This window comes from Festucalex cinctus, chromosome 16, assembly GCF_051991245.1.
Source record: "Festucalex cinctus isolate MCC-2025b chromosome 16, RoL_Fcin_1.0, whole genome shotgun sequence".
NCBI classification, from domain to species: Eukaryota; Metazoa; Chordata; class Actinopteri; order Syngnathiformes; family Syngnathidae; genus Festucalex; species Festucalex cinctus.
The window spans coordinates 13,607,506-13,634,963 of NC_135426.1; the positions used below are offsets into that span (position 1 = coordinate 13,607,506).

The 27,458-nt window shown below is 44.4% G+C and overlaps 6 protein-coding genes across 13 annotated transcripts in view; 3 read left to right on the top strand and 3 right to left on the bottom strand.

The window, feature by feature from the left end:
- Positions 1-345: 345 nt before the first annotated feature.
- Positions 346-3,378, bottom strand: LOC144004004 (RNA-binding protein 4.1-like). Its single transcript, XM_077500849.1, has 4 exons — positions 3,245-3,378; positions 2,298-2,716; positions 1,570-2,218; positions 346-1,298 (listed from the first exon to the last, which is right to left on the bottom strand). Exons 2-3 carry the CDS (start codon positions 2,704-2,706, stop codon positions 1,596-1,598), a joined length of 1,032 nt encoding a protein of 343 aa, XP_077356975.1. The 5' UTR covers positions 2,707-2,716; positions 3,245-3,378; the 3' UTR covers positions 346-1,298; positions 1,570-1,595.
- Positions 3,379-3,758: 380 nt separating this feature from the next.
- Positions 3,759-4,786, top strand: tifa (TRAF interacting protein with forkhead associated domain). Its single transcript, XM_077500851.1, has 2 exons — positions 3,759-3,926; positions 3,993-4,786. The coding sequence occupies exon 2, from the start codon at positions 4,004-4,006 to the stop codon at positions 4,619-4,621; it is 618 nt and encodes a 205-aa protein (XP_077356977.1). The 5' UTR covers positions 3,759-3,926; positions 3,993-4,003; the 3' UTR covers positions 4,622-4,786.
- Positions 4,787-4,805: 19 nt separating this feature from the next.
- LOC144004001 (RNA-binding protein 4.1-like) lies at positions 4,806-8,779 on the bottom strand. Of its 5 annotated transcripts, none has more exons than XR_013279159.1 (5): positions 8,634-8,779; positions 7,693-8,121; positions 6,739-7,416; positions 5,412-6,486; positions 4,806-5,273 (listed from the first exon to the last, which is right to left on the bottom strand). XR_013279159.1 is itself a non-coding variant. In XM_077500844.1 (4 exons), exons 1-3 carry the CDS (start codon positions 8,668-8,670, stop codon positions 6,746-6,748), a joined length of 1,137 nt encoding a protein of 378 aa, XP_077356970.1. In that variant the 5' UTR covers positions 8,671-8,779; the 3' UTR covers positions 4,806-5,273; positions 6,739-6,745. The 5 variants fall into 5 exon arrangements, 3 of the variants coding, with proteins under 3 accessions (XP_077356970.1, XP_077356969.1, XP_077356971.1); XR_013279158.1 differs by having other exon boundaries at positions 5,360-6,486; XM_077500844.1 differs by lacking the exon at positions 5,412-6,486.
- Positions 8,780-9,145: 366 nt separating this feature from the next.
- Positions 9,146-20,021, bottom strand: fxr2 (FMR1 autosomal homolog 2). 2 transcript variants are annotated; one of them, XM_077500100.1, is made up of 17 exons: positions 19,357-20,021; positions 17,740-17,792; positions 16,969-17,062; positions 16,775-16,846; positions 15,819-15,967; positions 15,630-15,723; positions 15,366-15,482; positions 15,116-15,286; positions 14,951-15,029; positions 14,747-14,856; positions 14,274-14,360; positions 12,933-13,152; positions 12,641-12,820; positions 11,689-11,883; positions 11,494-11,601; positions 11,335-11,423; positions 9,146-11,228 (listed from the first exon to the last, which is right to left on the bottom strand). In XM_077500100.1, exons 1-17 carry the CDS (start codon positions 19,405-19,407, stop codon positions 11,118-11,120), a joined length of 1,980 nt encoding a protein of 659 aa, XP_077356226.1. In that variant the 5' UTR covers positions 19,408-20,021; the 3' UTR covers positions 9,146-11,117. The 2 variants fall into 2 exon arrangements, with proteins under 2 accessions (XP_077356226.1, XP_077356224.1); XM_077500098.1 differs by having other exon boundaries at positions 14,699-14,856; positions 19,357-20,019.
- A 2,216-nt stretch (positions 20,022-22,237) lies between these two features.
- Positions 22,238-24,401, top strand: haus4 (HAUS augmin-like complex, subunit 4). 2 transcript variants are annotated; one of them, XM_077500332.1, is made up of 9 exons: positions 22,238-22,404; positions 22,485-22,624; positions 22,704-22,859; positions 22,955-23,095; positions 23,190-23,286; positions 23,377-23,522; positions 23,619-23,749; positions 23,871-23,939; positions 24,042-24,401. In XM_077500332.1, exons 1-9 carry the CDS (start codon positions 22,338-22,340, stop codon positions 24,223-24,225), a joined length of 1,131 nt encoding a protein of 376 aa, XP_077356458.1. In that variant the 5' UTR covers positions 22,238-22,337; the 3' UTR covers positions 24,226-24,401. The 2 variants fall into 2 exon arrangements, with proteins under 2 accessions (XP_077356458.1, XP_077356459.1); XM_077500333.1 differs by having other exon boundaries at positions 22,728-22,859.
- Positions 24,402-25,038: 637 nt separating this feature from the next.
- dock11 (dedicator of cytokinesis 11) overlaps positions 25,039-27,458 on the top strand; it is a 30,092-nt gene continuing 27,672 nt past the window's right edge. For both annotated transcript variants that reach the window (XM_077499680.1, XM_077499681.1), the window contains exons 1-2: positions 25,039-25,223; positions 27,134-27,250. In XM_077499680.1, the coding sequence (XP_077355806.1) occupies positions 25,119-25,223; positions 27,134-27,250 (222 nt within the window). In that variant the 5' untranslated portion in view covers positions 25,039-25,118. The remainder of the gene's footprint in view (positions 25,224-27,133; positions 27,251-27,458) is intronic.

Here is a 27,458-nt window from a genome sequence, read left to right on the forward strand (position 1 = left end):
AAACAAACAAAAAAAAAACAAAACTTTAAACTCCTGACGTCATTTCAGTGTTTTCCAAATGAGGGCGTGTTCTGCCGCCTTGTGGACATATGGCATCATTGCATCAGTGTAATAAATGCATCAGGTTTCCAAAGAGGCACGTCACGTTTCACACATTCATTAAAAATAATTGCTAACAAGAAAATAGCATCTACAATCAAAGTATTTATGGCACAATATTTTCATTTAAATGTATTAGTACACACTACAGTATGTAAATGAGGAATCTAAACTATGCTGTTCATGCATAAAAATGCATTAATGGTAATTATTTGTGGGACAATGACAAAAGACAAGTATTTAACATATTTTTCGTAAAAAACTTTATTCATGCAGGTCATACTACACAGCATTTTTCCTATGAATGAAACATTTCCTAAATGAAAATGAGTGACTAATCCATTGTAGTTTAAAAGTGAGCCCAAGCAAATTCAAAAATGATTACAACAGATACTTCTTAACTGTCATGTATATCTAAATACTGGGGTCCTCCACTAGAAACAGTATGAAAACAATACAAATACTTGTAATGGTTTGAACTCTCAGAAGATGTGGATCCCCCTTCGACTTACCTGTTGATTTTGGAGGTTTTCATTTTGTCCGTGCCCTCCCCAAACTCAGAGGTCAGTGACTGGGCTGCGCAGGAGCTACAAAGGGAGGTGAGGCCTTGTGTTTGACTATTTTTAGTTTGTTTATGACAACAGAGCTCGTACGGCATTTTTATAAGGACATGGTTCGTCGAGATTAGCACATTTTTAAAGGGCTACAAGTGGTGTTTTTTTCTCCCCCACTGGGTTTAGTTTACAAGACTGCACAAAGAAGTCCTTTCTAGACAGGGTATGTTGATACAAGAGCGCCCCGAGCAGCGGTTTAAGCACGTTCAGTTTTCAGAACTCGCGTCAACAGCGTTGTTTTTCTCGAGCGCATCGTGCTGCTCCGCGTTTAAGAAGACCAAGCTGCGTCGACATTTACACTCACAGGTTTGACTACGACCTGCTGACTATCTAAAAGTCACAAATTAGAAGCTAATTTTAAAAAACGCTTTTGACTGCAGAGATTATAATGACTACATCACAATGAAACAAGGAGGGATTTGTGTAAATACTGGACCAAAAAAACAATAAGAACAAGACGAGGACGTCGACATTTCAGTTCCTTTGCATTGCAGGGGAACATTAACGCGCTCCGCCGCAGACAGGAAGTGGAAAGCGTCACGAGCATCCGATGGTGACGAGAGGCGACGAAGGCGAACGACGATCCTGAAAAAGAGCAAATAAGAGTGAAGGGTGTTGTTGGCACGGAGCCCGAAGCGTCGTGTGCTTTGGCTTCACTTCCGCACATACGATCCGGAAACGTGTGGCTTCGTCGTGACGTTTAAACCGGACACACGGACAAGAGCAACTCATTCCAAGAGTTTAGTTTTGTTTAGTTTAGTTTACGCCCTCCACATGCGGCTCTTTCTGCATCTACATCGCGTGGGGACCAAGTACACGTTTACATTCCGGCTTTTATATTCCCGACTATCCTCACCTTAACTTCAAATGCTGGGGCCTCGCTTAATAAGCGTAGCGTGCAGGCTGCGGCGGTGGAGGTGGCAGTCGCGGTGCATAGGGGTCCCTGGGTCGAGGAATTCCGTACGGCGGGACCCGGGTAACGGGAGCGATACGGGAGCGCTCGTAGGCGTAGCCGTTACCGTTTGGAGGGCCGGCCTCGTTTGGCGCTCTGCGGTGAGGGCTGCGATCACGGGCATAGTACGCCGACGGAGGAGGGGGCGGAGGCGGCCGACGCTCGTACGGGTCGAGCGGCGGGTTCATGAGACGGTCTCGCGCAACGCCGGGTGGGGGAGGAGGCGGCGGAGGTGGCGGCGGCGGCGGACCGCCCGGACCCATGCCGTAAGGACGGGCCCTGTACTTTTCGTAGTAATCGACCACGCCGTAACCGCTTCGATCGCCCTCGTAAGGACGCTCAGGGTACACAGCGCGCCTGGGGGGAGGGGGTGGCAAAGGAGGGGCCGGGTACCCTGGGCCCATGGGGCGACCTCTCATGAAGCCAGGTGGGGGGGGCTCAGGCCTGTTCCCTGGGAAAGGCGGGGGCCAAAAGCCACCGTCTGGGGGAGGAGGGTACTCCTCCTGGTCGTCACGTGGACGACTTTTGGAAATCTGCACGTGGATGCGTTTACCTGGATGCAACAGAGGGAGAAAGTGTTAAACACAGGTTCACGATCACTGTGACACAGACACGCCGTGTGGAGCGCTTACCTTGAAATTCAGTATTGTCGATTCCCTCGATGGCATCCATGGCCTCATCAGAATTAGACATATGCACAAAAGCAAAATTCTTGATAATGGCGCATTCCGTGACCCTGCCGTACTCTTCGAACAATGCACGGAGCTCTTCATCCATTCCCCTTTCCACATTGGCCACATGCAGCTTGACCGCGCCATAGTTCTTCCCGTGGCTGGCCTCAACGTTGATCGCCGAGCCGTGGAGTTTGTGGAGGTGTAGGGCCTTGATGGCTTTCGTCGCAGCCCTGCGGTCGTCCATGTGGACGAAAGCGAAGTTTTTGACGATGGAACATTCCGTGACTGTGCCGTGCTCAGTGAAGAGGGCCTGGATTTCCTCCTCGGTTGCCTCTTGGGGAAGGTTCCCCACAAAAATCTTCACCATGTTAAATGATCTGTTTCAAAATTTAAAACAAATGAAAAAAATCGTGCTATGTATGCAGCTTGTGTGTGCCAGTGGACAACATGAACACTTTTAAGAGGCGTCGGATCATTTTCTATGAATGGCGGTGGTAAATGGTGGTAAATGGGCCCTTTGTCTCCGCAAAATGGCTGCCATTCATTCAACCCGGCGCAATTTTTTACATCAATATCCACACTATATAATGGGAAATTTCTGTCATTCACATCGCGATTGTTTACACAATCTATGCGACTTGTAGTGCAACAGTTGAGTAATTTTTGAATCATTCATGTATTTGTTTTTATTTATTTTAGAAATAGCAAGCCACTCTCACGCTAGCCGAAACTGATAACTTCGGCTAATGTGCAAATTGTGCCGTGTCTTTTAAGAAACAAATCACGTACGACCAACCGGAACACAAACTAAAAGCCCCTTTTGTTTGATTAAAAAAAAAGATAAATGCAAAAACCATTGCAAGCAACGTACTTTTTAAAATATAAGAGTAAGTATCCTCGCCTACCTTTTGTTTGGAGTAGCATCCGACGGCCTCGAAGAATGACAGCCCCACTTCCGCTTCTTGCTGAATTATCCTACTTACACTGCCCCCTATTGTTTGGATGATGGAAATGCGTTACTCAATGTAAACTATTACAATCAATATTTAAGTTTTAAATAGGTTAGTGTCGTTTATCTTGGTCATGTCATGTGTATTTTAAATCAAGGTATCTGATGTAGAAAAAAATGGATGCACGCTTTATCGGTGGATTAATGTAAACTGTTACTTCCTTTCAACATATTTGCGCCATCACGGACTTTCCGTTTTTTTTTTATTCTGGGTTCGCATACCTTTTAATCCTGTTATAAACGGAAGAAGTTAAAATTAAAAGGCCCACTTAAACCTCTTTTCAATTCTACTTTCGAAATATATTACTAACAAAAACCTGGTTGCAGTCACCCTCAGTGTAGGTTTTGCGTGATTTGTTTTTCATCCACAAATCGGCTTGGAATGTTTCGTTTTGAACGCATGACACCCCATACCACCCCCACCCATTCCCCCTCCCGTCTCGTGAGGGTGACGACATGTGGAGGAACTGCAACCTCCCCTTAAAAAGGAGGAACAAAATAAAAGTTTACTGTGTAGCAGATTTCCTGCTTCTCGTCACCACCCTGTAGACACTTCGACACATAAGTACAAACATAAGGTAAGAGAAACACACGCAAAGTAGCCTACACATGTTTTATGATTCTTTGCTTGTCTCTTTCCTCAGATTTCTTCACAATGGATGTGTCCCAGACAATGGAGACAGAAGAGGACCTCCTGACATGTCTCCGCATCAGGTTCTACCACCCACAGCAGAGTTGCAAAGGTCTTTACAGTCTTCTTCCACTGGGCAACAGAATCAAATGTCTGGCAGATGAGTCTCTCCGCTTGGGACGGGACGCCCAGTCTTGTACCTTCGCCCTGGTTGACTCTCGAGTGTCTCGCAAACAGCTGACCCTTCAAGCTTACCGCGTACCCGAGGCCCGCGAGATGCTGTTCAGCATCCAGAACTTGTCTCAGACGGTCAAAGTGTCTGTGAACGGCACAGTGCTGGACTTCTTGGAAAGGGCGGATCTCCCGAGTAAGGCCCTGGTCCGGTTCGGCGAGTACGAGATGTTGATCATCAGGGAGGCCGGTGAGGCCAAGCAGAGCTTTGAGGTGGTGCTGGAGATGCTACCTGTGCCTCCTTCCAGGGAAACGTGCACATGCGAGCCCACTACTTTGCCGGTCATGGACACGGGTGCACATTTGGTATCATGCCAACCAAAAGTTCAGGTCCCTCTGGAGAATGATGAGACGCTCATGTCCACCTCACTTGACAACCCCCCATCTTTTGGAGTTTCTGATATGCCGTAGATTCATTTTTTTTTTTTTTTTTTTTAAATCACTTCATCAGTATTAATTTTTACAAACAAAAAATGCTTTGTATTACTCATGTATGTTCATGTTTTGACAACTCATTACTCGTCTGCCATTCCAATCCTGCATTAAAAAAAAGAAAATAAAAATAAAAAGAAGAAAGAAAAACACACCACCGGCATTGAATTTAATATCTTTATCTACACAGAGGACAAAGAGCAGTCATAAAAAAAAACATCTTATCAAAGCTTAAAATGTGAACATTGTCCATCAACCGCCAAGCGATCCAATAAAATACACGTGTCTAATTTGAAAGATCCAAGTTATTCCAGGATGAATACTACTTCATGGTCAAGTATTTCACCTTGTAGGTAAAGCACAGACACTTGTCTATAAAAAAATAAAGTACATAAAAAAAGTCAAGTGGATATTTCCTCATAAAAAGGGCACATCGCTGTGGCAAAACCTATGAATGAACTTGAAATGTGTAGTGTTGGTGTCCCTGAGTGAAGAACGTCTCACATGACAAAAAAAAAAAATAATTCTCTCTCCATGAGCTTCAATTGCGAGGTCATCGGGTCCCCAGGTTTCTTTCAGTGCACGTCCCTCGAAAAACACAATCTGAATGGGCTCCCGGCAGTAGACAGGCCTGCAGACAAAAAGGAAACGGCCATTTTTCTAACAGCTTACCACCACCAAGAAAATAAAGAGCAAACAGTAGAGTTGGGACTAAACTGAAACTGATCTCTCTCCGCCATGTGTGGCTCATCATTCAAGTAGCACCTACCATGAGCTTGAGGACTCTGGGCGAATCTAACAACCTAAAAAGAGCAAAGACTGACAACACCAGGACACAAATTCATAGACTGCTTCATCGATGAATTACTAAGTAATTGAAAGACCTGACTGGCCATGTGAAGAGGACTACTTAAAATAGGCTAATTGGCTATAAATTTCAGCATATTTAATAGACGCCTAAACGTCATAAAAGAGCCTCTTCTAATCGCATGCTTATTTTATAAAGCGCCAAAGCAGGGAGTTTGGATAGCGTGCGATCAGAATTGAGTTGGAACAAAAATGTCATTTCTCAGCACTGGGGCTGACCACACCTACCCACTGTCGAGCTTCAAAACCGGTGAAGATAGTGAAAGCATCTCCACGCAGCGATTAAGATCTCTGCTTGCGACGAGCAATGACTTGACAGTTAAAACTTGTCACGTTCGTTCATCTGTTTATTAAAAATCCTTCAAACGAGAGGGAAGGGGTGAAAAAAAAAAAGGCAATTAACTAGAACCATACACAACGTTGCTCTATCAGCGAGAGAAAACAAAAACACACGGACAAAGCATAAAGAGAAAACTAAAAATTTTGATTTTACATGCGTACAAGTAATCCACTATTTTATACAACGCCACACAAGCGCATGTGTATAAACACTCCGACGCCTTTTTTTTCTTTTTGGGAAACCAAAATCAGTCTACACAAAAGGCTACAATACTTGTTTACAAAGATTGACTATAACATTTTAGTGAATGCTATTAATGACGTAATTCTAGATAACTGAAAATCAGTGTTGTAATGCGTCACACCGAACTAAGCACTGAAACCCAAACACGAAGAATTTGAAGAGTAACACAGAGCAACAGAAAAGGCATTGAACAACTCATATATACGTGTATGCAACAAGGAATCGCATGATTTTTTTTTTTTTTTTTTATATATAAGAACGTCGCTGTCCGCAATCGAGTATCTTCCTGTAAGTCTCCGGCGAACGCAACGCAATCCACCAAAGACGTGCGGGAGCGGGGGGGGCGTATAGCACCATGCGCATCAGCAGACGGCGTTCTTGACATATTCTAAACCTGGAGAGAGAGAGCATATCAACACGTCAAGGAAGGGGTTTCACGCAAGACGGCTTGTTTTTTTTAATGACAGCATAGTTTTACGCTCGCTAGCACTGAATGGATGGCTCGATTAGATCTGAAGGAGATTTTGACGGCCTAAAGCGCCATTCTACTTCATACGAGTCTTATCTGCTAGTTTGGTTCGGTTGATTCTCACATAAACCCCCATTTTGCTCAGAGGAACTTGTGAAGTCAAGGATCCGTACTCACCTCCGTGTTAAACTCCGTGGGCCTGATAGCCACCGTAGCTGGGCTGCGGCGGCGCAGGAATGGGACCGCTTTGTGCATAGTTGTTCCTGGCGTACGGCGGCGCATACGGCTGAGGTTTCATCTGTGGGGTGAAGCGGGTGCGCTCGTAGGAGTACCCGTTCCCGGCCGCCGGAGTGGGCGGGGGAGGAGGGTGGGGGGCTCTCCGAATGGGACTGCGGTCTCGGGGCATGTAGGGCGCCGGGGGATGGGGGATAGGCCGTCGGTCGTAGCCTTCGTGGGAGCCCATCCCGACGCGTTCTCTTGGCATCGCTGAAGGCAGGGGTGGCGGTGGGGGCGGCGGGATGGCCCCGGGGCGCCTATCTTCGTAACCCGGGGCGCCGTAAGGACGGGCGCGGAATTTCTCATAATAATCCACCACGCCACCGCCGCCGCCGTAGCCTTCGCGCTCGCCGTAGTTGCGCTCAGGATACATTGGTCGCCTGGGAGGAGGCGGCGGCGGAGGTGGAGGCGGGTAAGTGGACATGCGACCCCCGTAGGGAGGCTCGGGGTGGAAGCGGGGAGGATGCGGAGGATGAGGGGGGAAAAAGCCTCCTCGGCCAGGAGGTGGTGGGCCATATTCCTCCTCTCCCGAAGCCCAGGCGGGCTTGCTTTTCGACAGCTGAACATGGATGTTTTGTCCTGGAGGAGAGAAAACGTTAACAGTGAGGCATCCCATTTGGATCGTGAATGGGGTTTCGTGCTGCAATGTTTCACTGTATTAAACTTTAACGTGTTCAAACCTGTTACCATCATGTAAAATCTTTAGCTATAACTGCTACTGACCACTAGGTGTCACCGGCCACGTGGAGTTTGAGTCATTCATTTTCACCCCAGCTTCATCCGGCCCTCTCTTCGAGGGAAAACCTATTTCTATGAATTAAAATACATTTTCGTTGCAGAATCGAATTACCTTACCTTGAAACCTTGTGTTATCCAGACCCTTGATGGCATCCATGGCTTCGTCAGAGTTGATCATGTGAACAAACGCAAAATTCTTAACAATAGCGCACTCTGACACTGTGCCATATTCTTCGAACAGCTCCCTCAGCTCTTTCTCATAGCCCCTTTCCACATTGGCGATATGGATCTTCACCGGGCCTTGGTTGTTCGATCGGCTGGGCTCCACGTTCATAGGCCTGCCGTTTAGTTGAAAGAGATTGAGCTCGCGGATGGCTTTCGTGGCTGCCTTGCGGTCATCCATGTGGACAAAGGCGTAATTTTTGTACTTGGCACATTCTGTGACTGTGCCGTACGGTGTGAACAGAGCTTCGATTTCGTCCCTCCCGGTCTCCTCGGTCAGGTTTCCGATGAACAGCTTCACCATTGTTGCATCGAGGTTTGGCCCTACACGTGGTAAAGACGATAAAGGTGAACCTCGACCTCGAAAAATACACGTTGCATACCAATAGGCAATAGAATAAGCATCTTAAATATCCAAACCGAGCGTTTACATATAACTGCCTGCAAAACAATCCACTTCACACAAAGAGGCTAATATGTCGCCACTTCCTGATTAGCATGCTATCAACGGTTGCTATTAGCCAGCTAACATTAGCATCACGCGACACTGGCGTGATATGTGGCTAAACACTAATTTACTCTACAGGATTTACTCCTGTTAAATTAAGCGGGTTGGGATATTATATACTTTAAACGCAAACGACGTGCAAAACGATTAAAAACAAAACAACCGTACTTTCCAGTCGCCTTCGACAGCCCGCGTTACCACCGAGTCGAAACTGCTGTACGTAACTCAATGGCGCACACCGGCGAAGGAATGAAATTCTTAAATCCTATTGGCAGGTCAAACTGTTGCTTAAAGTTTCTCGTACGCGATTGGTCAAGCAGTTTGTCACCTTGGACTTGCGTCATTTCCGATTTTACAGACAGCATAGCACGTTAGCAATAAATGACAGTTGTACTGCAGCGCTACACATTATTCCGACCCATATAATTTCAAAGATGACTTGCAAAGCCTTAATGTACAAAACTTATACGCCTGCGATAATGTTAAACGCATAATTTCTCATAACGTAATCACAGTTAAGACACGTCTCACGTTTGCACGTCAACGGCCTTGACCCTTTGTTGTTGGACGTCTTTAAATTATTTGCGAACGTCTTAAATGTTCTTTATTAATCTTCAGAGATGACATTCGTAATTACGATTTAGAAAACAATTTCCTAGCAACGCACAAGTGATCATTTGAAAATATAAACACCTATGATTTACAGAAATTAAGCGTTGAAAATTGAAATGTCTTGCCTACACATGCCACACATGATCATTGTCTTTCATGCGGATTAAAATCATTAATTGCTACATTAATTAAAACCCCAGGCCGAGGAAGAAAGGGCGCTTGCCAAAGTTATATAGCAAATAATGAAAAGTCCTTTATTGCCATCAGTACACGAATGTAGAGACAAAAATCTGACAAGAGAAGTGAACTGTACAAACAGCACACGCGCGCACAAAGTGCAGCCAGCAGTCTTTCAACAGGACGTGAGGGTTACAGATACATGAGGGAATACAGTACTCACACAATGAGGTATAAATCTACACGAACTCGCACACATGCAACTGAAACAGTAAGTTACAAGTGCTCTCTCACACTCTTAAAAACAGAACACACAGGTGAGCAGTTATGTCTAACAAGCAGCATTGGAGTCGTCTCGATTCAACCCCGCTCCCGTTCATCTGCCTCTTAAAACCTTTGGTCATGTGGATGCTTGCTTTTTATGCCCAAATGTTGCCCGGCGAATGCTGGACGGGAGACTGTGGAAGTTGCGAGCCAAGGAACCAACAACTGCCCTTCTCTCGCTCTATTCGGACATTCAGTGTGCACATTAGCAGCAATTCTATTGGATGAAACCAATGGCTTTGTAAGTCAGATTTACAACACCCTCTCTCTTCATGCACAGGACAGGCGCCACCTACTAATGGTTAGCCTAAGTGTCATGCAAGTTAGAAAAATAGACTGCAAACCCACAAGACAGAGAAATCAAAAGTTCATCTCCAGATTAGGGGTTCATTTCATTTCCATTTTTTATTTCAGTTTTCTAAGATGTGGAAATAGCAAAAAAAAAAAAAAAAAAAAAAATGCGGTAACCTTGACAACATTAACATGAGCAGAGAGCCGCTGAGGGGTCCCCCCTCTCACTCCACTCGCCAACCCAAAACAGACACCTTGTGTTGCGGCCCTCTGCTTTTGTGCCAGGCGGGAAATCGCCTGTTCTCGCGCCTGGTTTGTTGTGTGTTCGCATATGTGGCTCTCATCACATTTGACGCTGTCCCAATCCCACAGTTCTTAGTCCCCCCCCCCCCAACGGCAGCACATACACCCAAGAAGGTGGTCGCCCCACGTGTGCGCCCAAAGCTACGGGCCGCTGTTTGTCGAGATTGTGGCTGGAAGCTAGCGCTATTTCTCTTTTAGTCTACTGTTGAAGTTTGCAGTTTGTCACGTTTAGAAAGGCGTCCCAGTCACCACTTGGAACGTCAAAACAGGTGATGGGGTGACGCGTCACCTCAAACCCCAGTTGTTGATAATTAAGGATGCCTTACAATGCGAAAAGGTCCAGCTGTGTTACATTTTCAGCCCACCAGTTTCTACGCTCGGAACCGCCATGTTGTCCGTTCTATTTGGAATGAGGAAAGTGCCTTGAAATCATGTCGTTCGGCACCTAACTTGTGCCGCCCCCCCCAGCCACTTCCCCTTGTACTGCATCTTCCTCACTCGTGACTAGCCCTCTGTCAGATCTCTCCTTGCAACCAAATTAAAAAAAAACACAACACCGTCTCTCACGATGAAAAAAAAATAATAATTTTTTTCTTCTTCAAATTCAAGGCACAATGTCTATCAATATTTCAGCCTCCAAGTATGAACACTGCGACGCATTGGACTATCTGCTTGTGTCACTCGCCACAGTTTACATCTCTCACGCCTGAACTTCAACGCTGTTAGAGTCCAAACCAGTGATAAACAATGAAGGAAACCAACGTAAGAGAGACAAGAAAATCTAGTCCTTGTTGTTGTGTCTCAGTGTTTTCCTTAAAACTCAAGTCATATCCACCAGATCTTTTTTTGGCAAGCTTTTTTTTTTTTTTTTTTTTTTTTTTTAAATAAGCACTAAGTACTGATAGATAGGATATAGCATACACCGTGTGTTTTTTTAAGTAGATGCGTCGGTTTTTGTTTTTTTTTCCACTCTCATAGTATGGATTCAGGAATTTTGTCAGGTACTTTTCACTCATCTGTTTAAGGTTTACGTTAATGCAAGCAGGGACATTTTGCCATGGAGTCTTGCTCGAGACTTGGGTTCGCGAGGGGTGAGGCGGACTCATTAGGAGACGCCATTGACCAACGTTACAGTCTCACTGGCTGGTGTCATGCCTTTGCTGGGTGAACGCTTAGAAGGCGTTTGCTCGTCCGTTTTGCTGCTGGTCCCGTTCTCCTGTGTGGAGGAAAAAGAAGAAGAAGGAAAAAAAAAAAAGATACCAGGCTGAGTATGGTTGAATAATCCTTTCATACGCTATTTCATAAAACTCATCTGCCTGTACCTTGGACTCGGGACCAGTGTGGTTTTCCTTCAAGGGAAGGTTCTGTCTGCTCTGGGACTCGGGACGGGATATGTAATCAGCGACGGTCACTAAATCATGAAAATAATAGCTTAGAACAAATTGCGCATGTACTGAAAAAGTGAAAAAACGTTAGCTCACCACTATCAGTTGGCTGCCGTTCACGGCTAACTGAGCCTCCCTCGAGGCGGCTGCCACGGTTGCGACGTCGGCGGCTTCGGTTACGGCGCTGGGGTCGAGCCTCTTCATCTAAACGTCCGACGAGGACATACAAATACATAGTTTTTGGACTTGAAGTCTCTGTGGGCTTGACAGAAGGCTTGTAAAGTTTCTCACCCAGCCCGTTCTCACTGGGCCCGGCCTGGCTGTCGGACTCGGTCGCAGCATCCATCACGCTGGGCTCCTGGTCGTTGCGGCGGCGACGGGAGCGTCTCCGGCGCTCTCCGCCCGTGCCTTCGCTGACGTCCGTGTCGGCCAGCTCTCCTTCACCGTCCAGCAGGGAGTAAGGATTACTGTCGGGGTCCCTCAGCACTGGAGATGCCAAAGCACAGAAGTTGCGTTTATGCACAATCCACATTTGAAACAGACTTTGCAGTCGTGTTAATTTTATTCTCCATTTTTTAAATTTAGTCCAGTTTTTATTAGTACATTTTCATCTCGTCTTCATTAGTTGATGAAAATACAGACTGATTTAGTCCCAGTTATTTATCAACTTATTCAAGCCCCAAAACGCGCAAAAACGTTTAATACTTTGTCATTCACTCCCAAAAATGTGTTTACACGTTTTCTTTTGTGTCAGAGTATACAGAAGGCTTTGATGCAGCTTCTGACATGAAGAGGTGGCTTAAAACAATTGTAGTTATTAAAAACATGGCCAGTAGGTGGCATCAGTGAATCAGAGATCAGCCAGGGACATGCTGCAACAAGCTCTGTTTGTCAGTGTTTTCACCAGGAATGTGAAACTTAGCTATATTCTAATGCTAATGGCTTCAAAATGGAAACAGACACAAATACACTTTTTTTTCCCTGATGAAAGAAGAGACTAATCTTTCTTTTTGTAGGTTCCATGTTTTGATAGCAATAGAACAATATTCTGTAGGCTTTGCAAAATCTGTCAAAAGGGGGTTTCTTCAATGAAAATGGCTGGGATTCAATGAGTTAATGAGGGTTTTAGTCTATTCTAGTCTAGGTTTAGTCCGATGAAAAATGTGTTCACTAAATTATTTTTGTTTAGTTTTTGTTGACATAATTAACACTACTTTGCAGCCAACCGTTGCTCTTGGCTAACCTGAGCTGATTGAGTTGGAGGGTTTGGACCCTGGCCCACCACGTCCTCGTCCGGTGTTGGAGCCCCGACCTCGACCGCCCCGTCTGGAGCTTCGCTCCTCTCCACCGATACCGCGGGGCCGCTGGTCGCGCTCGTTTACATCCTCTGACTCTGAGGCATTGGATAGCTCAGAGTTTGTGCCTGCAGAGAAATAGTGCTGTTTACTTCCGCCTCATGGAGCCAGGGCACCAAAAAAGAAGATTGACTGAAGCCATGCTTTTTTTTTTTTTTTTTTCTCCCCTTCCACCCATACCATATCCAGAGTACATGCTGTTGGAGGCCCTGCGTCCCCTTCCGCGACCCCCATAGGTGCGATTATTGTGGAGAGAGTTGCTGCTCTCGTCGGTCAGGTAGCCTTTCTCTCGTTCTCCTCCAGCAGGCCCGGTTCGATTCTGAGCCGTGCGGTAGCCAACCCCAATCTGGCGGAGCTGCTCGTCAATTTGGAGACGCTCGAGGCGCAGCTGCTCCACTTCCTGGAAATGTGAATCGGTAAAAAGGTCAGTTGAGGTGCCCGTTTGTGAGAAGACAGTATTCTCCCCACTGCTTTGTAGAGATTTTCTAAACAATCTTAATGTCGTGTCATAGACCACATATATAAGCCTTCAAATCTGGGCTTCGTTTCCATGGAGGCGAGCCGTGGTCAAAGGCTGTTTCGGAGCACACTTTTTCAGCATACATTGCGCCACTCTTCTTCTATGCTGACACGTTCGTGAATGCCAAATAGCATGGCAGTACGTTCAGGAAAGTCCCTCTCCCGCCTGACATTGGCCATTCGCAAAGACTCCTGTATATGACAGATTATGCATTTACATTTCCGCTCCTAACGGACACACATGCAGCTGATCTCAATTTAACCGAAGGCCTGTCCAAATTGGCCACCACCGTTTATGTGGTTCCCAGAGGTACATGAGGAGGAGCCTTCGAAGTCTGTGAATGGTCCTTCGGAGGACCTAGCCTATAAATTTAGATACAGTTTAAGAGAGTTGGATAGCTAGCTGGAGCGCTTTTGCCAAACAAGTACCGGAATTGTCAAATTATGGTATTCTGTCATTTTTGATGGCTAAAATTCACGGTATGGTACTGGCACCGGTAAAACAAAAATGTAAACGTTAGTACTATGGATGACAGGACGGTCATGACTGCTGCAATATGGCTGCCACTCCGATTCATTGAAGTAGTGGGCGGACGGAGGCAACGTGGCGTCTGGTATATGTCTACGATGACAGCTGCCTGCCAACGACAGCTGTACCTTCAGAGAGGTGGATGAGGGGGCTGTGAAGGGAATGAGGCACAAAGTGGGGCTTGGGAGTGGGGTCAGCTACTAATTTTGGATGCTGAGGGTCCAGATAGGTGTAATCTAAACTCTCAGCATGCCGGTCACCCAATCCCTGAGAGAAGGGCTATTTATAAAATCACATGAGGTAAGGGCAAAACGTGGCGCACTCAGCAGGTTTGGTGTTTGAGGGGTAGTAAAACCAGTGATACTATATAAAATCACACAGTCCACAAATCCCCCTACCATCCAACTTAAAAAAAAAAAAGCCAACCCCCACAGACTGCAGATTAAAATCACCAGTAGAGGGCAGTCACTCACCTGAAGGTAAGACACGTGGTACTCCAGTAGCGCCTGAGCATTGCTGATGTTCTCCTTTGTACCCACAAACACGAAGGGAACCAAGCCCTGATCGAGAGCAAAAGGGAAGACAAAGAGAAGCACTAAGTGTGTGTCTTTTTCCCGATGATGTAAATAACATAAAAAAAATACACAGGGACATTTGGAACAAAACATGAACAACTGTAAACTGAGGTATTAGTTACAGATCAGTGAGAATCATGAGTAATCTACAAAAATGAGCTCACAGCCAAGTGCCAATAGCCAACATAAATTGAAAACATTGCCAGATTCAAAGCAGAAAGCACATGGAACATCTCTACCCTGTTGCACATAAGACATTTGTTATTTCCAAAGTCGACAGGGGCATGACGGTGACGGGGGAACGAGCGCAACGGTCCATTCACCTCTTTGCTGCCGGCAGTGTCGTCCCTGCCTGCCCCCTGCCTGCCTACCTCCTCCCGGGGAAGCTTTTTGTCGTTGTCTCCCTCGATCCTGACGCGGACCACGCCCGACTTGTCCACGATCTCCTGTATGACTTTACCGTTCTTGCCGATGACTTTGCCTGCGCAAGAGATGAGATCAGGGGTCGTCGGGTGTGGCGATGACGAAGATGCCGCCGGGGATACGAGCTCCTATGGGAATGTGCTCTCACTCACCTACAAGGTTCCTGGGTACCTGAAAGTAGTCTTCTTTAAATTCAAGATACTCCCTTGCCTGCTTTACTGCCTCTGGAGTCTGCCAAAACAACACGAACGTTTTATAAAAAGCCAAACTGCAACTCTGAAAAGCAATATTGACCGTAAAACGAAGCATAAGCGTACCTCTCCATATATCCTGAAGGTACAACTCTCTTCTTCCAGCTCGATAGCTGTGACACCGGGTACTTTGCGGGCCTGCTGGATGTTTGCCCCGTGAGAGCCTATGGCAAGACCCATCAGGTCCTCTCGGACACGAACCTCCTCCTGGTATGCTGACGCTAACTGTTTACTTGTCTGAAAGAGAGAGGTTGGAAGAAATAAACAAAATGGTGGACAACTCGCGCAGAGAGCAAGTCTTCAGGTTATCATTTACCTCCAAATGTTTTGTGGCTTCTTCGTTACGGGACATTAGCATAAGCTTTGTACGGATGCTGCGGAAATGCATGTCGCTGAGAAGGGTGGCGCGCTTTACCGTGGTTTCATTTGTAGACTGCAGACAAAAGGATTACAGATTTTCAAGGTGTGTGCGTTGTATCCACTATATGTGACAATATACAGCTTGGGTTTAAGCTAATTAGAATAGTCACAATGTACAAAGGGCATGAGGCTAACATTAGCACGTGGTCCAAATACTAACCAGTACTATGAGCTCATGTGTTTGGGCACTGAAGAAGATGCAGTTGGCGCCGATAGCTTTTCTAAAGTCTTTATGGATGTTTTCACCTGCGCAGCTGTTGATGACAAAAGAACGAGAGGACTGATAAGACATCAGCAACCCTTCCGGCAAAAAAAAAAAAAAAAAAAAAAAGCAGCGAAAGACACTTACATGTCCCTCAGGTCCTCTGGTACAGGGATGGTAACTTTGTGGAAGGAAGTTCGCGAGGAAGGGCTGTTGGGGTTGAGGGGCCTGATGCGTTCGGCTGTGACAATCTCGTTGTAGGTGGCGTCACATGCCGCATATTCAATCACGTAAAACTAAAAAAATTAATCACATTTTGCATTATTGATGACACTTAAACCAGTAACCAGTTTCAAGTGAAAATTCTACAATAGGGAATCGGGATATGTTAATGAGTTAATCATCTTAAGATGAGGGATGATCGATACCACTTTTCTCCCATATACCAGTATGAGTACGCAACTCGAGTAGTCACCGATAGCACAAGCACTTTTAATGCATAAAATCCCCATCATTTTAATTCCATGAAATTAATGTCCAGTTCCTGATCGTAAAACGGCCACCAGTGGCAACATGAGCGCTGGTACCTTGAAATAAGGCCTGGCATTGGCCCCGATACCTTAAAGTAACGTCTGGTTTCTGCCTGTTATGAATGTCTGGTATGGACAAGCAAGTCACAAGTCAAAATGGCGGTCAACTCTGTGAAAGGAAGCTCTCCGCTCATTGAACAGCATTGGCCTTTGGATCCTTCTAATTTGATTTGTGAGGATTATTTTGATGTCAAAATGTAATAAAATGTCATTTGACTACGATAACAACCTGCCTTTTGTTTACACTCTGTGTAAAGGAAGCATTTGCATTGCATTAAAATTAGAAATGCCCATTGGCCCGGTACCTGGTATAGACCTGACCTGGTATCGTATTTGCCCATCCCTACTTAAGAGATAATTAATAAATAAATAAATAAATAAATAAATAAATAAATAAATAAATAAATAAAACAAAAAGCATAAACATTGTGCAGACATTCAAAATAAGATGAAGATGCTAAAGAATTAGTGGGTTTATATTTTTAATAAAAAGGCAATGTTCGCTTGCTTTACCTCGCCTTTCATCATTCGGACCCGGGCCAGCCACCAGCCACATGGCTCCTGTTCATTAGCTCGGGAGTAAACCTGTGAAGAGTGAAAAATATTAACTAATGACATCACATCCATTTGTGAATGTTTATCAAATGTTGACGACGCAAGAGGAAAAAAACTTGAACGGCACAGACTTGAGGCGGTAGAGGACTTACCTCCACCTCCTCGCCTTCCCCAATTTCCTTGTTGTAGTCGGCTGGAGGTGGCAACCGCACGTCGCTGAAGGGTAACTGTCGCTCTGGCTGCCAGCTTTGGTCAGACAAAAATACAAATAAAACACCAATCCACACATTTTCATCCAGGCTCCATAACAAGTCTTATCAAAAATAAAAAATAAAATAAAAATACTGAGCCAAGTTCAAAGACGTGCAACTACACCGTGAGCAATCTTTACTGGATAATCACTTTTACATGAAATTGGATTGTAAACTGCCTGGCCTTGAAGGAGACTGAGCTATGTCTCATTACTTCAAGGCATAATTCCTGAAGAAATAAGCAACAACTGCCACGTGTTTCATTCAAGCCTGGGCCGCCCTAGCATGCTCTCAGAGAAAGTAAAGGAGGGCTCGACAGAGGGAGGGGTGCGTCCCAAAAACAGCACAGGCCTGCCATGCCCCTCTTGCCAACCCTGCATACCTTGGGCGAGCCACTATTTTTAGGGGCACCCTGCGCTGCGCTGCACTCTGAGCCAAGTAGATAAAAAGGGTCCGGGGTGTGCGCTGGTAGGATGTTGGTGACGCGGGAGGGGCAAAGACTGAAGGCAACCACTAAGGGAACGGGAGGTGGTGGCTTAAGGGCTGTTAGAGATGTGTATGGACAGCTGCATTCCAAGCACAGGTGCCCAAGAGGAACATTTTGTAGTGGGTGCGTAAAGAACCAGTAGTGGTAACTCAATCACAACACACACTCCAGAGATTCAAACTTACTTGTTTTCAAAGACAATGGTGAGCGAGTCATCGTGGACATCCTTGATGTATCCCTAAGAGAGGGAAAAACAGATGGAGTGTATTTTTATTGACATTTGCAAAAAGATATATGGTGATGTTGTCATTCTATGTATAAAACATTTCACTTGTAAGAATAAGAGCAAGGGTGGGCGTTTTGTTTTTTTGTTTTTTTTAGAAAGTCAAGACATAGCAGTGACACAACCTCCCTGGCTGTGATTTCTGTCAGCGTGTAAATGTCACGCGCCAAACAACGAACTCTCTTCGTGGGATTGCACGTCGACACTGGGCACAGAAACTGCCATTGTGACATGAGAGTTACGTTTGTGGTGGAAAAACCTCAGCACACACTCCTGCATGCTGAGCAAGGCGAGACAGAAGCAAAGTGGTAGGTGTGGCTGTGGCGTGCCTCTCATTGTTCCCTAAAAGGGACATAAGCGGCGTCCATGTTGGAAAGTCATGGATTCACCTGCTGGAAAATGCGCGTTGATCACTTCCGGAGACAAATTACTTGCCATTTACTGACAGTCTGGAAAGAGTGACAAGGTTAAAACATATATACATTCATTACCCGACAGGTGTACGTGTCAGATTGACTACTTTCAAGATACACCGGACTCAAAAGGTGGGCTATGCCAGGATGACACCTCGTCCTCCAAGTCAGCGGTCACATGGTCAGTACACGTGGTGATCAAGACTGTAAATCAACAAATGGGACAGCTGCTCGACAGCAATTATGTGGAGGCGTGTTCGTTTATTGTCTGACTTGTAAGAAAATATATCTAGATGACATATTAACAGAAATGTAATTGTGACATCAAAAACTGATTCTTCAGCCACAAACTCTCACCAGGGCCAAGCTGTCACTCGGTAAATGCCAATGACAGGTGAGGCTGCAGAAGGAGAGTAAATTTAGGCTCAGGCCTGCAGAACACCCAACAACGCAGAGGTGCTAGAGAACTGAGAACTCAGTTAAGTCTTCACAGTTATGACTCCACAATCAACACTATTCTTGTCTCCAAAAAGATTCTAAATCACTTAGCAAACATGTTTTAAAAGGACCTCCCGCATGGCATGAAGGTGTCCAATTGTGTTTCCACTCAGAAAGCTTCTGTAGCCAAATCAAAACACGTGACCACAGCCATGTGTATTAATCGTGTGGCAGAATTGAAACTGAAAGCTTGTTTCATTTCGTTAGCTTGAAATGTAGCATCACCTCATACATGCTCCACCATCACCGTTGAAACATATAACATGAAATTCCACTTTTGAAAGACATAGGCACACGTAGTGGGAGGTCGTTGTTGACCAGTTTCGGAAGTGGGCAGAAACCACGTTGAAAAGCATGATGAGAATTGCAACTAGCTCAAGCTAGCTGCGCCTAGCTCATGCTAGCTGCCTACCCCACAATGACCAATCGTGCCGGGACGCCAAAGCATCCTCGTCTGACAAAACCCACTCGGCTCGGGTTAATATCGACCAAGTGATGGCGTGATGGGTTTGCCAGCGTTATGGTTCATCGAACAACATGTTAAGTTATTGGAAAGACTAAAAAGTTTGTTTGTGGCGGAGCAATAAGCTACACCGGAGCCAGGTTACCTTATAGAAGGCCCCATTCGAGCCGCGAACTTCCACCGCCAGCCCGTCCATACTCGTCGGTAGCTCCCCACGGCTGTGCTTGTCTGAAGCCGCTACGACTCCGTGCGCCTCGGGTAACGAGAGCACCCCCAGCTTCGCCGGCAGTTCGCCGCTCCCCGGCCGCTTGTGGATGTCCAGTGTTTCGGGTGGAGGGAGGAGGGGCAGGAGGTGAAGGGGTTGGGGGAGATGGGTGTGATGGTGTCAACTAAATCAACGCAGGCGCCGCTAAATTACGGAGCACCGTGCTCTGGTCTGCTCTCGTCAAGATGCCGCCGGCGGCGCAAAGAGCACGGACGAACGGCTGCGTATGTGTCGACTTGCCGTCAGGAAAGCACGGTGACGACGCTCCGGCAGGACGGTTAATTAGCTGCGAGGCTAGCTACTATCAACACCTTGATCCAGTCGGTAGCGAGCTAGCCACGGATAGCCTCCGTGCCTCAAGTGTGGCGCAGTCGTGGTGCTGAATAACCGAGGGAAAGCCAGTCTTTAGCCTGCCGCGTCACATTCACGGACTTCCCCCACCGAAAGAACCGTCTGCGGTGTACTGAGCTGCGGGCGACAGGAGCTAACAGCAGCCCACTCCAACTCACGCCGATAGAGTGAATCAGTGAGGGTCTGAATGACCTCAAACCCCCAACGAAGCCCCGCCCATTACGGAAGTCTGTTCTGTGATTGGTCGAGAGTCTTTGACTCAAATGATTCAAGGATTCAAAGGCTTTATATTGTATTATTAAAGGTAAACGAGGTATCACCATATTTTCCCGATCTACGCTACCAAAAATAGACCATGGATTTAATTCTGGGACTTTTCTCTGAAATGTAACGCACAAATGTAAAACACATTAAAATAAATTGACGATACTGTGTCTCCTCAGATTTATAATGTCAAGTCAATCTTTTATATATATATATATATATATATATATATATATATATATATATATATATATATATATATATATATATATATATATATATATATATATATATTGGCTGGCAACCAGTCCAGGGTGTCCCCTGCCTACTGCCCAGGGCCAGCTGAGATAGGCGCCAGCGACCCTTGTGAGGAATAAGCGGTCAAGAAAATGGATGGATGGATGGATATATATACACATATATATGTATATATATGTATATGTATATATATATATATATATATATATATATGTATAGCCCAGAATCACAAAGTAAGGCAGCTTTATTTACCTCAAATTCCATACATAATGTGCTTCACAAAAGCAGACACAACACCTAAAAGCATTTACAAACACAGTAGCTATTGACATTCAGTAGCAAAGCAGAGGAAAATAAAAGCACATTTAAACACATTAATAGAAGACTTGAAAATCATTTAAAATTAAAGTAAAGAAATAAAGGTATGTTTCTAAAATTACTAAAAGACGATTAAGAAAAAAAAAAAAGTATGAAAGGGCTTCACAGGCCCACCTTTGACACATATTAACATCCCCTGATAACAAAACCTTGAAAATAATTCACATCTCAAGTAGACTTGAGCCAATGCAAGTTGGGCCGCAAATGATGATGGGTATCCACACATTAGCTTGCCAGTTACAGCACCTCTGCTTTTTATTAAAATATGTACATGCGGAGCTTCTCTTAATCCAGTTGCAACAAAGGTCAGGGTTTGCTGTCTCAGACCACCTGAAACATTTCCGAGACCTAACCCTAACCCTTAGCTAACAACAAACAATTAGCTATGCGGGGGGTATTAATCGCAATGATAATAGTCGTGTTTTGTTATAGAAATGTTCCACATTTGTTCACTGGTTTAAACCATATACTTACAGCACAACTGTATATAATTTGAAGTTCGTGTATTGCACTGTTCTGTGCAGATTGCATGCTCAAAGCTGCATTCAGGTGCTCTACCACCTCCTAAAAATGGGCTAGAAACGCCTATGACTCAATATGTTGTTTAGGCAAGGTATGGTTACACATACAGTAGCACCATAAATGCGGCACCAAGCAGACCAGATATGGAAAGAGACTAATGTAAGGAAGCAGCTGTGACGAAACTCATGCCTGAGGGGCAAGACCTCACTGACACTGAAGAACACATGACAGACATGCAGTGGAAAAGATTTCACTGGCGACGGGCCGAAACCTCATAAGTCACAACTTGGAAAAGTTATTTTTCTTTCTTTCTGAAAGATTGAGGGTAAAAGCATTATTACTTGGTTTGCAAACAAATATACAGCTGTTTGTAATAGTCATGGTCTTTTTATTTTATTAGCGAAATTTCATATCCACAAAGCCAAATTTCTCAAATTTAATGCATGCTTTAAAGTATTTTTGGTTGATATTAGTAATTACATAGAGTCCCTTAAATTTGCAAACAATAAGAGGTGGTCAAACGATTTGAAACTATTTTCTAGTTTGTTTAGTTGAAGTCTGTCATTTTTTTCAGTTTATTTTTTATTTTAAGATTATCTGCAATTGCAGTTATGATGTGACATTGCACTGGAATGTCTGAGTGTTACATTAACAAGATTTTTTTCATTTTTATTTTTATGTTTTTACAGAATTGCCAATTTGTATACTGTCAAAAAATATAAAATAAAATAAACCTTTAAAAAAAAATACAGTACACGAACCAAATACCAAACTTTAAACACTGTACGTGACTTATGTACATACCCTGTGGCATGTATTATATGTGCGATGTTGTATACAAGATTTTTTTTCTGTACTTTACTTCTGAATAAAGAATAATAATTAAAAATTGAAAATAAAAACACTTCACACGTGTCAATGTTGTGTTATCGCGTTTTCTCGCGAGAGGCAAGCAGTTTTCACAAGCGGATTGTACCACGTGTCTCTATTTGGCCAATAACATGGCGTCCCTCACGCGCGCTCCTTGAGTCAGGAAGTTATTTCGCTTCACTTCAGACTGGAAGAACATAAATTAATCTCAGCCAAAAATGACTGCTGAACCCGGGTCCATTGGTGGATTGGTGCTTGGAAACGAAGACAGAGTGTATCAGCAGGGTGAGAAACAAGTCGTAGTTGTAAAATGCGATTGTGACGTTTTTACTAACAAAGATGTATGTCGTTGGACTCCCGCACAGTTTTGGCCTCGTTTCCACTATGTGACATGACGGAAGAGGATCTGAGGCAGAACCCCCAATTCTGTAAACTCTTGACCTGTCTGGCTCATCATGTGGACAAAACTGGACTCACTACCTCACTGAAAACTGAATTAGAGACGGTATAAACAATCACTTATAGAGTAAAATACGTTGCAATATCTTCAGCTCATGAAGTGTTAGTTTATGACCTTCTCGTAGTTTGTGTTGTTTTTTTTCCATCAGTCTGAGCAGAAACTACTGAGCCAGCGGCGCATCTGGCTGCAGTCTGAGAGCCTCCACAGAGCGCTGCAGGAGATGATTCAGGAGCACAGGGTCAGGAAGCATCATGCCGCTGTACCACCTGATGAGAACATGGTACAGACATCCTAGATTTGGACAAACTTCTGTGAGTCAATTCCTGCTGGGTTCTTATGTGCAGTTAATTTGTCCACTTTTTGACATGATCCCAGTTTTACGAAACAATGGAGAAATGCCTTCTTGTGGCCAAGTGCGCAAGAAAGCTGGACCCTAGCAACACCACCAAAAAGGATCAGCCCTCCATTCTGGGTTTGACCCCCCAAGATGTCATGGAGCTCATGCCTTCTGAGAATGTATGTGATCACAACACATTTAGTGAACAGTTTTTTTTTTTTTTTTTTTTTAATGTGTCATTTGCCTTGTGCCATTGTTGCTTGTAATTCACAGAATATACAAAAAATGAAACAGATGTTACCTGGAGTGCTGGAGAAACACCTCAAGAAAAAATGCTTTAGTTTGCTCTCCTACTATCAACCTGAATGGGGTTTGCTTCCTTTTCACACACAAATACATTATGTGTTATCATGTTCTTGTGTAGTTGTTAAGTTTGTTTTTCTTTTTTTTTAATAAATAGAGAATGAGAGTGAATCTCTGAAGAGGTGCAAGTTGTCTCATCTGTCTGCACAACTGGATGAAGACAAAAAAAAGGTTGAAGCTCTGAAGGAAAGCTCACGGGAAAAGAAAGTGCTCCTCCAGAGGCAGACACAGCTGTACCTTTCAGTAAGATGCATACAGTACATGTGTGTTATTTACATATTTTCACTCACTGCATGTAGTTTGAAAAGAGCGCAATTGAACCCCCCCACCCCCCTGCAGGAGATGACAAAGTGTGTCCAGCTCCTTCAGTCTTTCATCCTAGACAACCGCTTGACGATCCAGGCTGATTTGGACAAGAAGAAGTTGGACTACTTTGAAGGCAAATGCGAATTAGTCATGCAAAAAATCAAGTGAGGAGTTTATCTCTTAATACATGTATCTGTGTGTTTTCCTATATATATATATTTTTTTTTAAATATTAGTATTTTTTATTTTTTATTTTTTTAAATATTAGTCTGTTTATTCCTTCAGGGCTGAGATGGTGGCGATAAAGCTGGAAACATATACAACCGACTCAATTTCTACCCACAAAGAAATAAGGTAAGAGGAATTTTGTGATGTTTGAGTTTTGCATACAACAGCCTGCTTTTGAAAAACATTTACTTTTCTTTTTTTTGAAATTTATTATTGTCTGAATTGCAGAAAAAATCTGGAGTCAGAGCTGAGAGCCTGCCAGGCAGAGAAACAGTCTGTGGAGTCAAAGTTGTCCTCCTTTGAGATCTTAGGCAAGGAATTTGAGGCCCTGGCTGAGGAGTATGGCAAATTGCGAGAGGAAATTGAAGTAAAAAAATGGGCTCTGAAGGAATTTACCAATTACAATTCCTAGGGATGATCCTATCTGACCTGGGGTTAACATACATTGATTGATACATGATTAAAATCTTTCAGGATGATGGCTTTTTGAATATATTTGTATTGAATTTGATTGCATTTTTGTTAATGCGTTTATACTGCATAGTTGCCCTTTGTTCTCCTTATGTACTAAATAAACAGTGAGCAAGAGTTGATTGCCTTTAAATTCAATGTATCGTGTTACAATCAGACTGTATGTTTGTGTCCCATGAACGATCATCCATCCACCATATAGAGACACATGAATAAAATTCGCAAGATAGCAGAAAATTCAACATCAGTCATACAATTGAACAATTTTAATTAATAGAGAATGTTCAGATTTCACATAAAATACATTAGTGAGTGAATTTTTTAATTTTAGGTAAACTACATGAGTGATTTTTTATTTTTTATTTTATTTTTTTAATACCGCTAACTTTGTCGGGTAGGACAGAGATGGAATTACTTGCAGTGCACAATAACAACCACTAGAGGGCAGCAAGAGAATATCCATGGAAATATTTATTGTTATTGAAAACCCAACATATTTTCGACGCTTTAGAGTCGTCGCTTAGTAAATCTGTTTGTTCATTGTTTTGTCAATCATCTCTTGTATATCGATAGATTTGGCAGTGACGACCAGAAGTGCGTGTCACGAGACCCGGAAGTGAGCGAGAGCAAAGCATCTCGCTTTGTCACTCCCCTTTGGCCTCCTCTCATCAGCATCACGAGAAGCGTCCGCCCCGCCTCGCGACGTCAAACCGCTGGCGCTGGCTGGCTGGTTGGCTGCCCCCCCCCCCCCCCCCCCCCTCCAAACGCGGCCCACATCTGGCCGCCGGGAACGCGTTGTGGATATATACATCTCGAAGTCTTTTTGGGAACGCTATGTCTGAGGTTCGGAAATTCACCAAGCGGCTGAGCAAACCCGGGACGGCGGCCGAAGTCCGACAGAGCGTGTCGGAGGCGGTGAGGAGCTCAGTGGACTCGGTGGTGAGTAAGGACTCGGAGATTTTTTGTTGTTTTTTTTTCTTGCAAAGCTAATATGCTTTATTATACTAAGAGTAAGAAACATCCTCTCGCAGAACCACATGCACGTGTTTTTGTCTGTTCTTGCTGAGGTTGAAATCAAATTTGCTTTCAAGTACCATCAAAATAGACGGAAAAAGGGACTACAGTATTATGTTTGCATTGCTAAAAGTGCGTTGAAAGCACAATGTCCTCAATCTTCCGCAGCTCCTTTTGTCTGTCAGTTGGACAGGGCATTCTCGCCTCGTCATTTCTGATGGACTCAGCCACATGGTGCAGTGAAGCACAGTGCAACCATGCCCTCATTCATTCATGTGTTTTTTTCATGTGTTAATAGCAGCCATAGCTGCCTGCAGTCATGAGGGGATTAGGCGGTCAGTGGTTTGAGGCAATTGTAGAAGAACCCTGCTGACCCAGCACTGTGGTTGTATGTGTGGATTTAGTTCCACTGTGTCAAAAGCACTTGCATCATTTACTTTGAGAAGTGATCAGCTTGAAATTGCTTAATAGGGTGTCATAAGGTATTGCTTATTGTATTGTTAGATTTGATTTGACATGCTGTTTTGAGGAGATTTTGTGGGAATTCCCTCAAGCGGACTTCCTGTGGGTTCGTCAATGTCCACTTTTGGTGCCTCTCAAGGACTTTTTAGTGGCATGTTGCTATACTCAACTCAACTCAACTCAAGTTTATTTATATAGCGCTTTCAAACAGCCTGAACTGTCACAAAGCGCTTTACAGAACACAAAAAAAAAAACACAACATAAAACATTAACACCAATACAATCACAAAAAAATCAACATTCTTCCATCCCTACATCCGCTTTGATGTTTGAAGCAGTTTTTAGATGAAAGAGGACAGAATCAGTCTCCTTTCAGCAGTTGATCAGAGACGTGATCACAGCATGGATGACGTCACACACGTTCGCTAAGTTTGCTTATAAGCTAGCTCATAAACAAGCAGTCGCTGCATTCGCGATGAGCACCATACACACAAAATGAATGGTCCAATTTCCAGTCCCATCCAGAACTGCACACTTAAACATGCCATTTGTATGTTGTTTGTCTATAAACATACAATGTGGCAAAAATAAGATGGAACATTAACAACAATCATTACATTCATTGGATACACATGTACATAATGTGTGCACAATGAGATTCATTGTATGAAGTGTGTTTGAAATATCTCAGGACTTTGTCGCTGCTGCTATTGGGCACACTATTGGACTTGTCGTTGTGGTGGAGGTCTGTTTGGTGTGCTCATCTGCTTGCTTGCATGAACACAGCATGTTGCCGCCCTCCGGAAACCTCACCAGTATCGTTTTCAAACCCTGTGCAAGGAAGGACTGTGTCCTTTAGAAGACAGTTCTTATATTCCGCTTATTTCAAAATATTCAAGTAAAAGTAGAAAAGTCTTTTTTTTGACCGCCTCGCCCTCCCCCCTGTCCGCTTCTTGTGTGTAACATGATCCGGCCTGCTGGTGCTGCTCAAAGCTGGCCCGTGACTTGTGGCTCTGCGGTTGAGCTCATTGCACATGACAGGAAGGAGAACTGCTGCTTTTGGGCCCAAGCGTGTGCGCCGACCTCAGCAGACTCTTGCTGTAAACGTTGCTTACATGTGGCCGGGCTCACATGTGAAAAGGCGTGGAAGCGTTTGGCTTTTTGAGCATGACTGTCTAAACTTTGCAACCAAATGTATGGTGGAAATGTTTTCAGCTGTTAACTTTCAGCCAAGATGGTTAGACTAGCATGGACAATTGAGCCTCACTTACTTCGGAAACTCAAAAAAGTGGAAGTTATAATATCATGGAACATTGTCTGGACTCCAGATAGCAACACAACTGTCTTGCTTGAATCTTCTTTCCCCATCTCAGGAGCAGCCCAAGTTCATCGAGCCTTTGGACTACGAGGCCGTGGTGTTCCAGAGAAAGGCTCAGATCCACAGCGACCCTCAACGAGACCTGCTGCTCTGCCCTGTCGACGATGTTTCGGTGATGTTATGTTTCTCTGAGATTAGATGAGGTGCAATCTTGTAAATCAGATGAAAATGACTGCAGGGGAGAGGACTGGGAGCTGGTTGGCTGATACAAAAGGGGGATGGCAATTGGCAACCAACCGCCTGACTTTGTAGTGATGCACTCCAAAAACTGTCATGAACTGGATAAATGATCATCCTCTGTATGGAAAGTGCATTTCCAT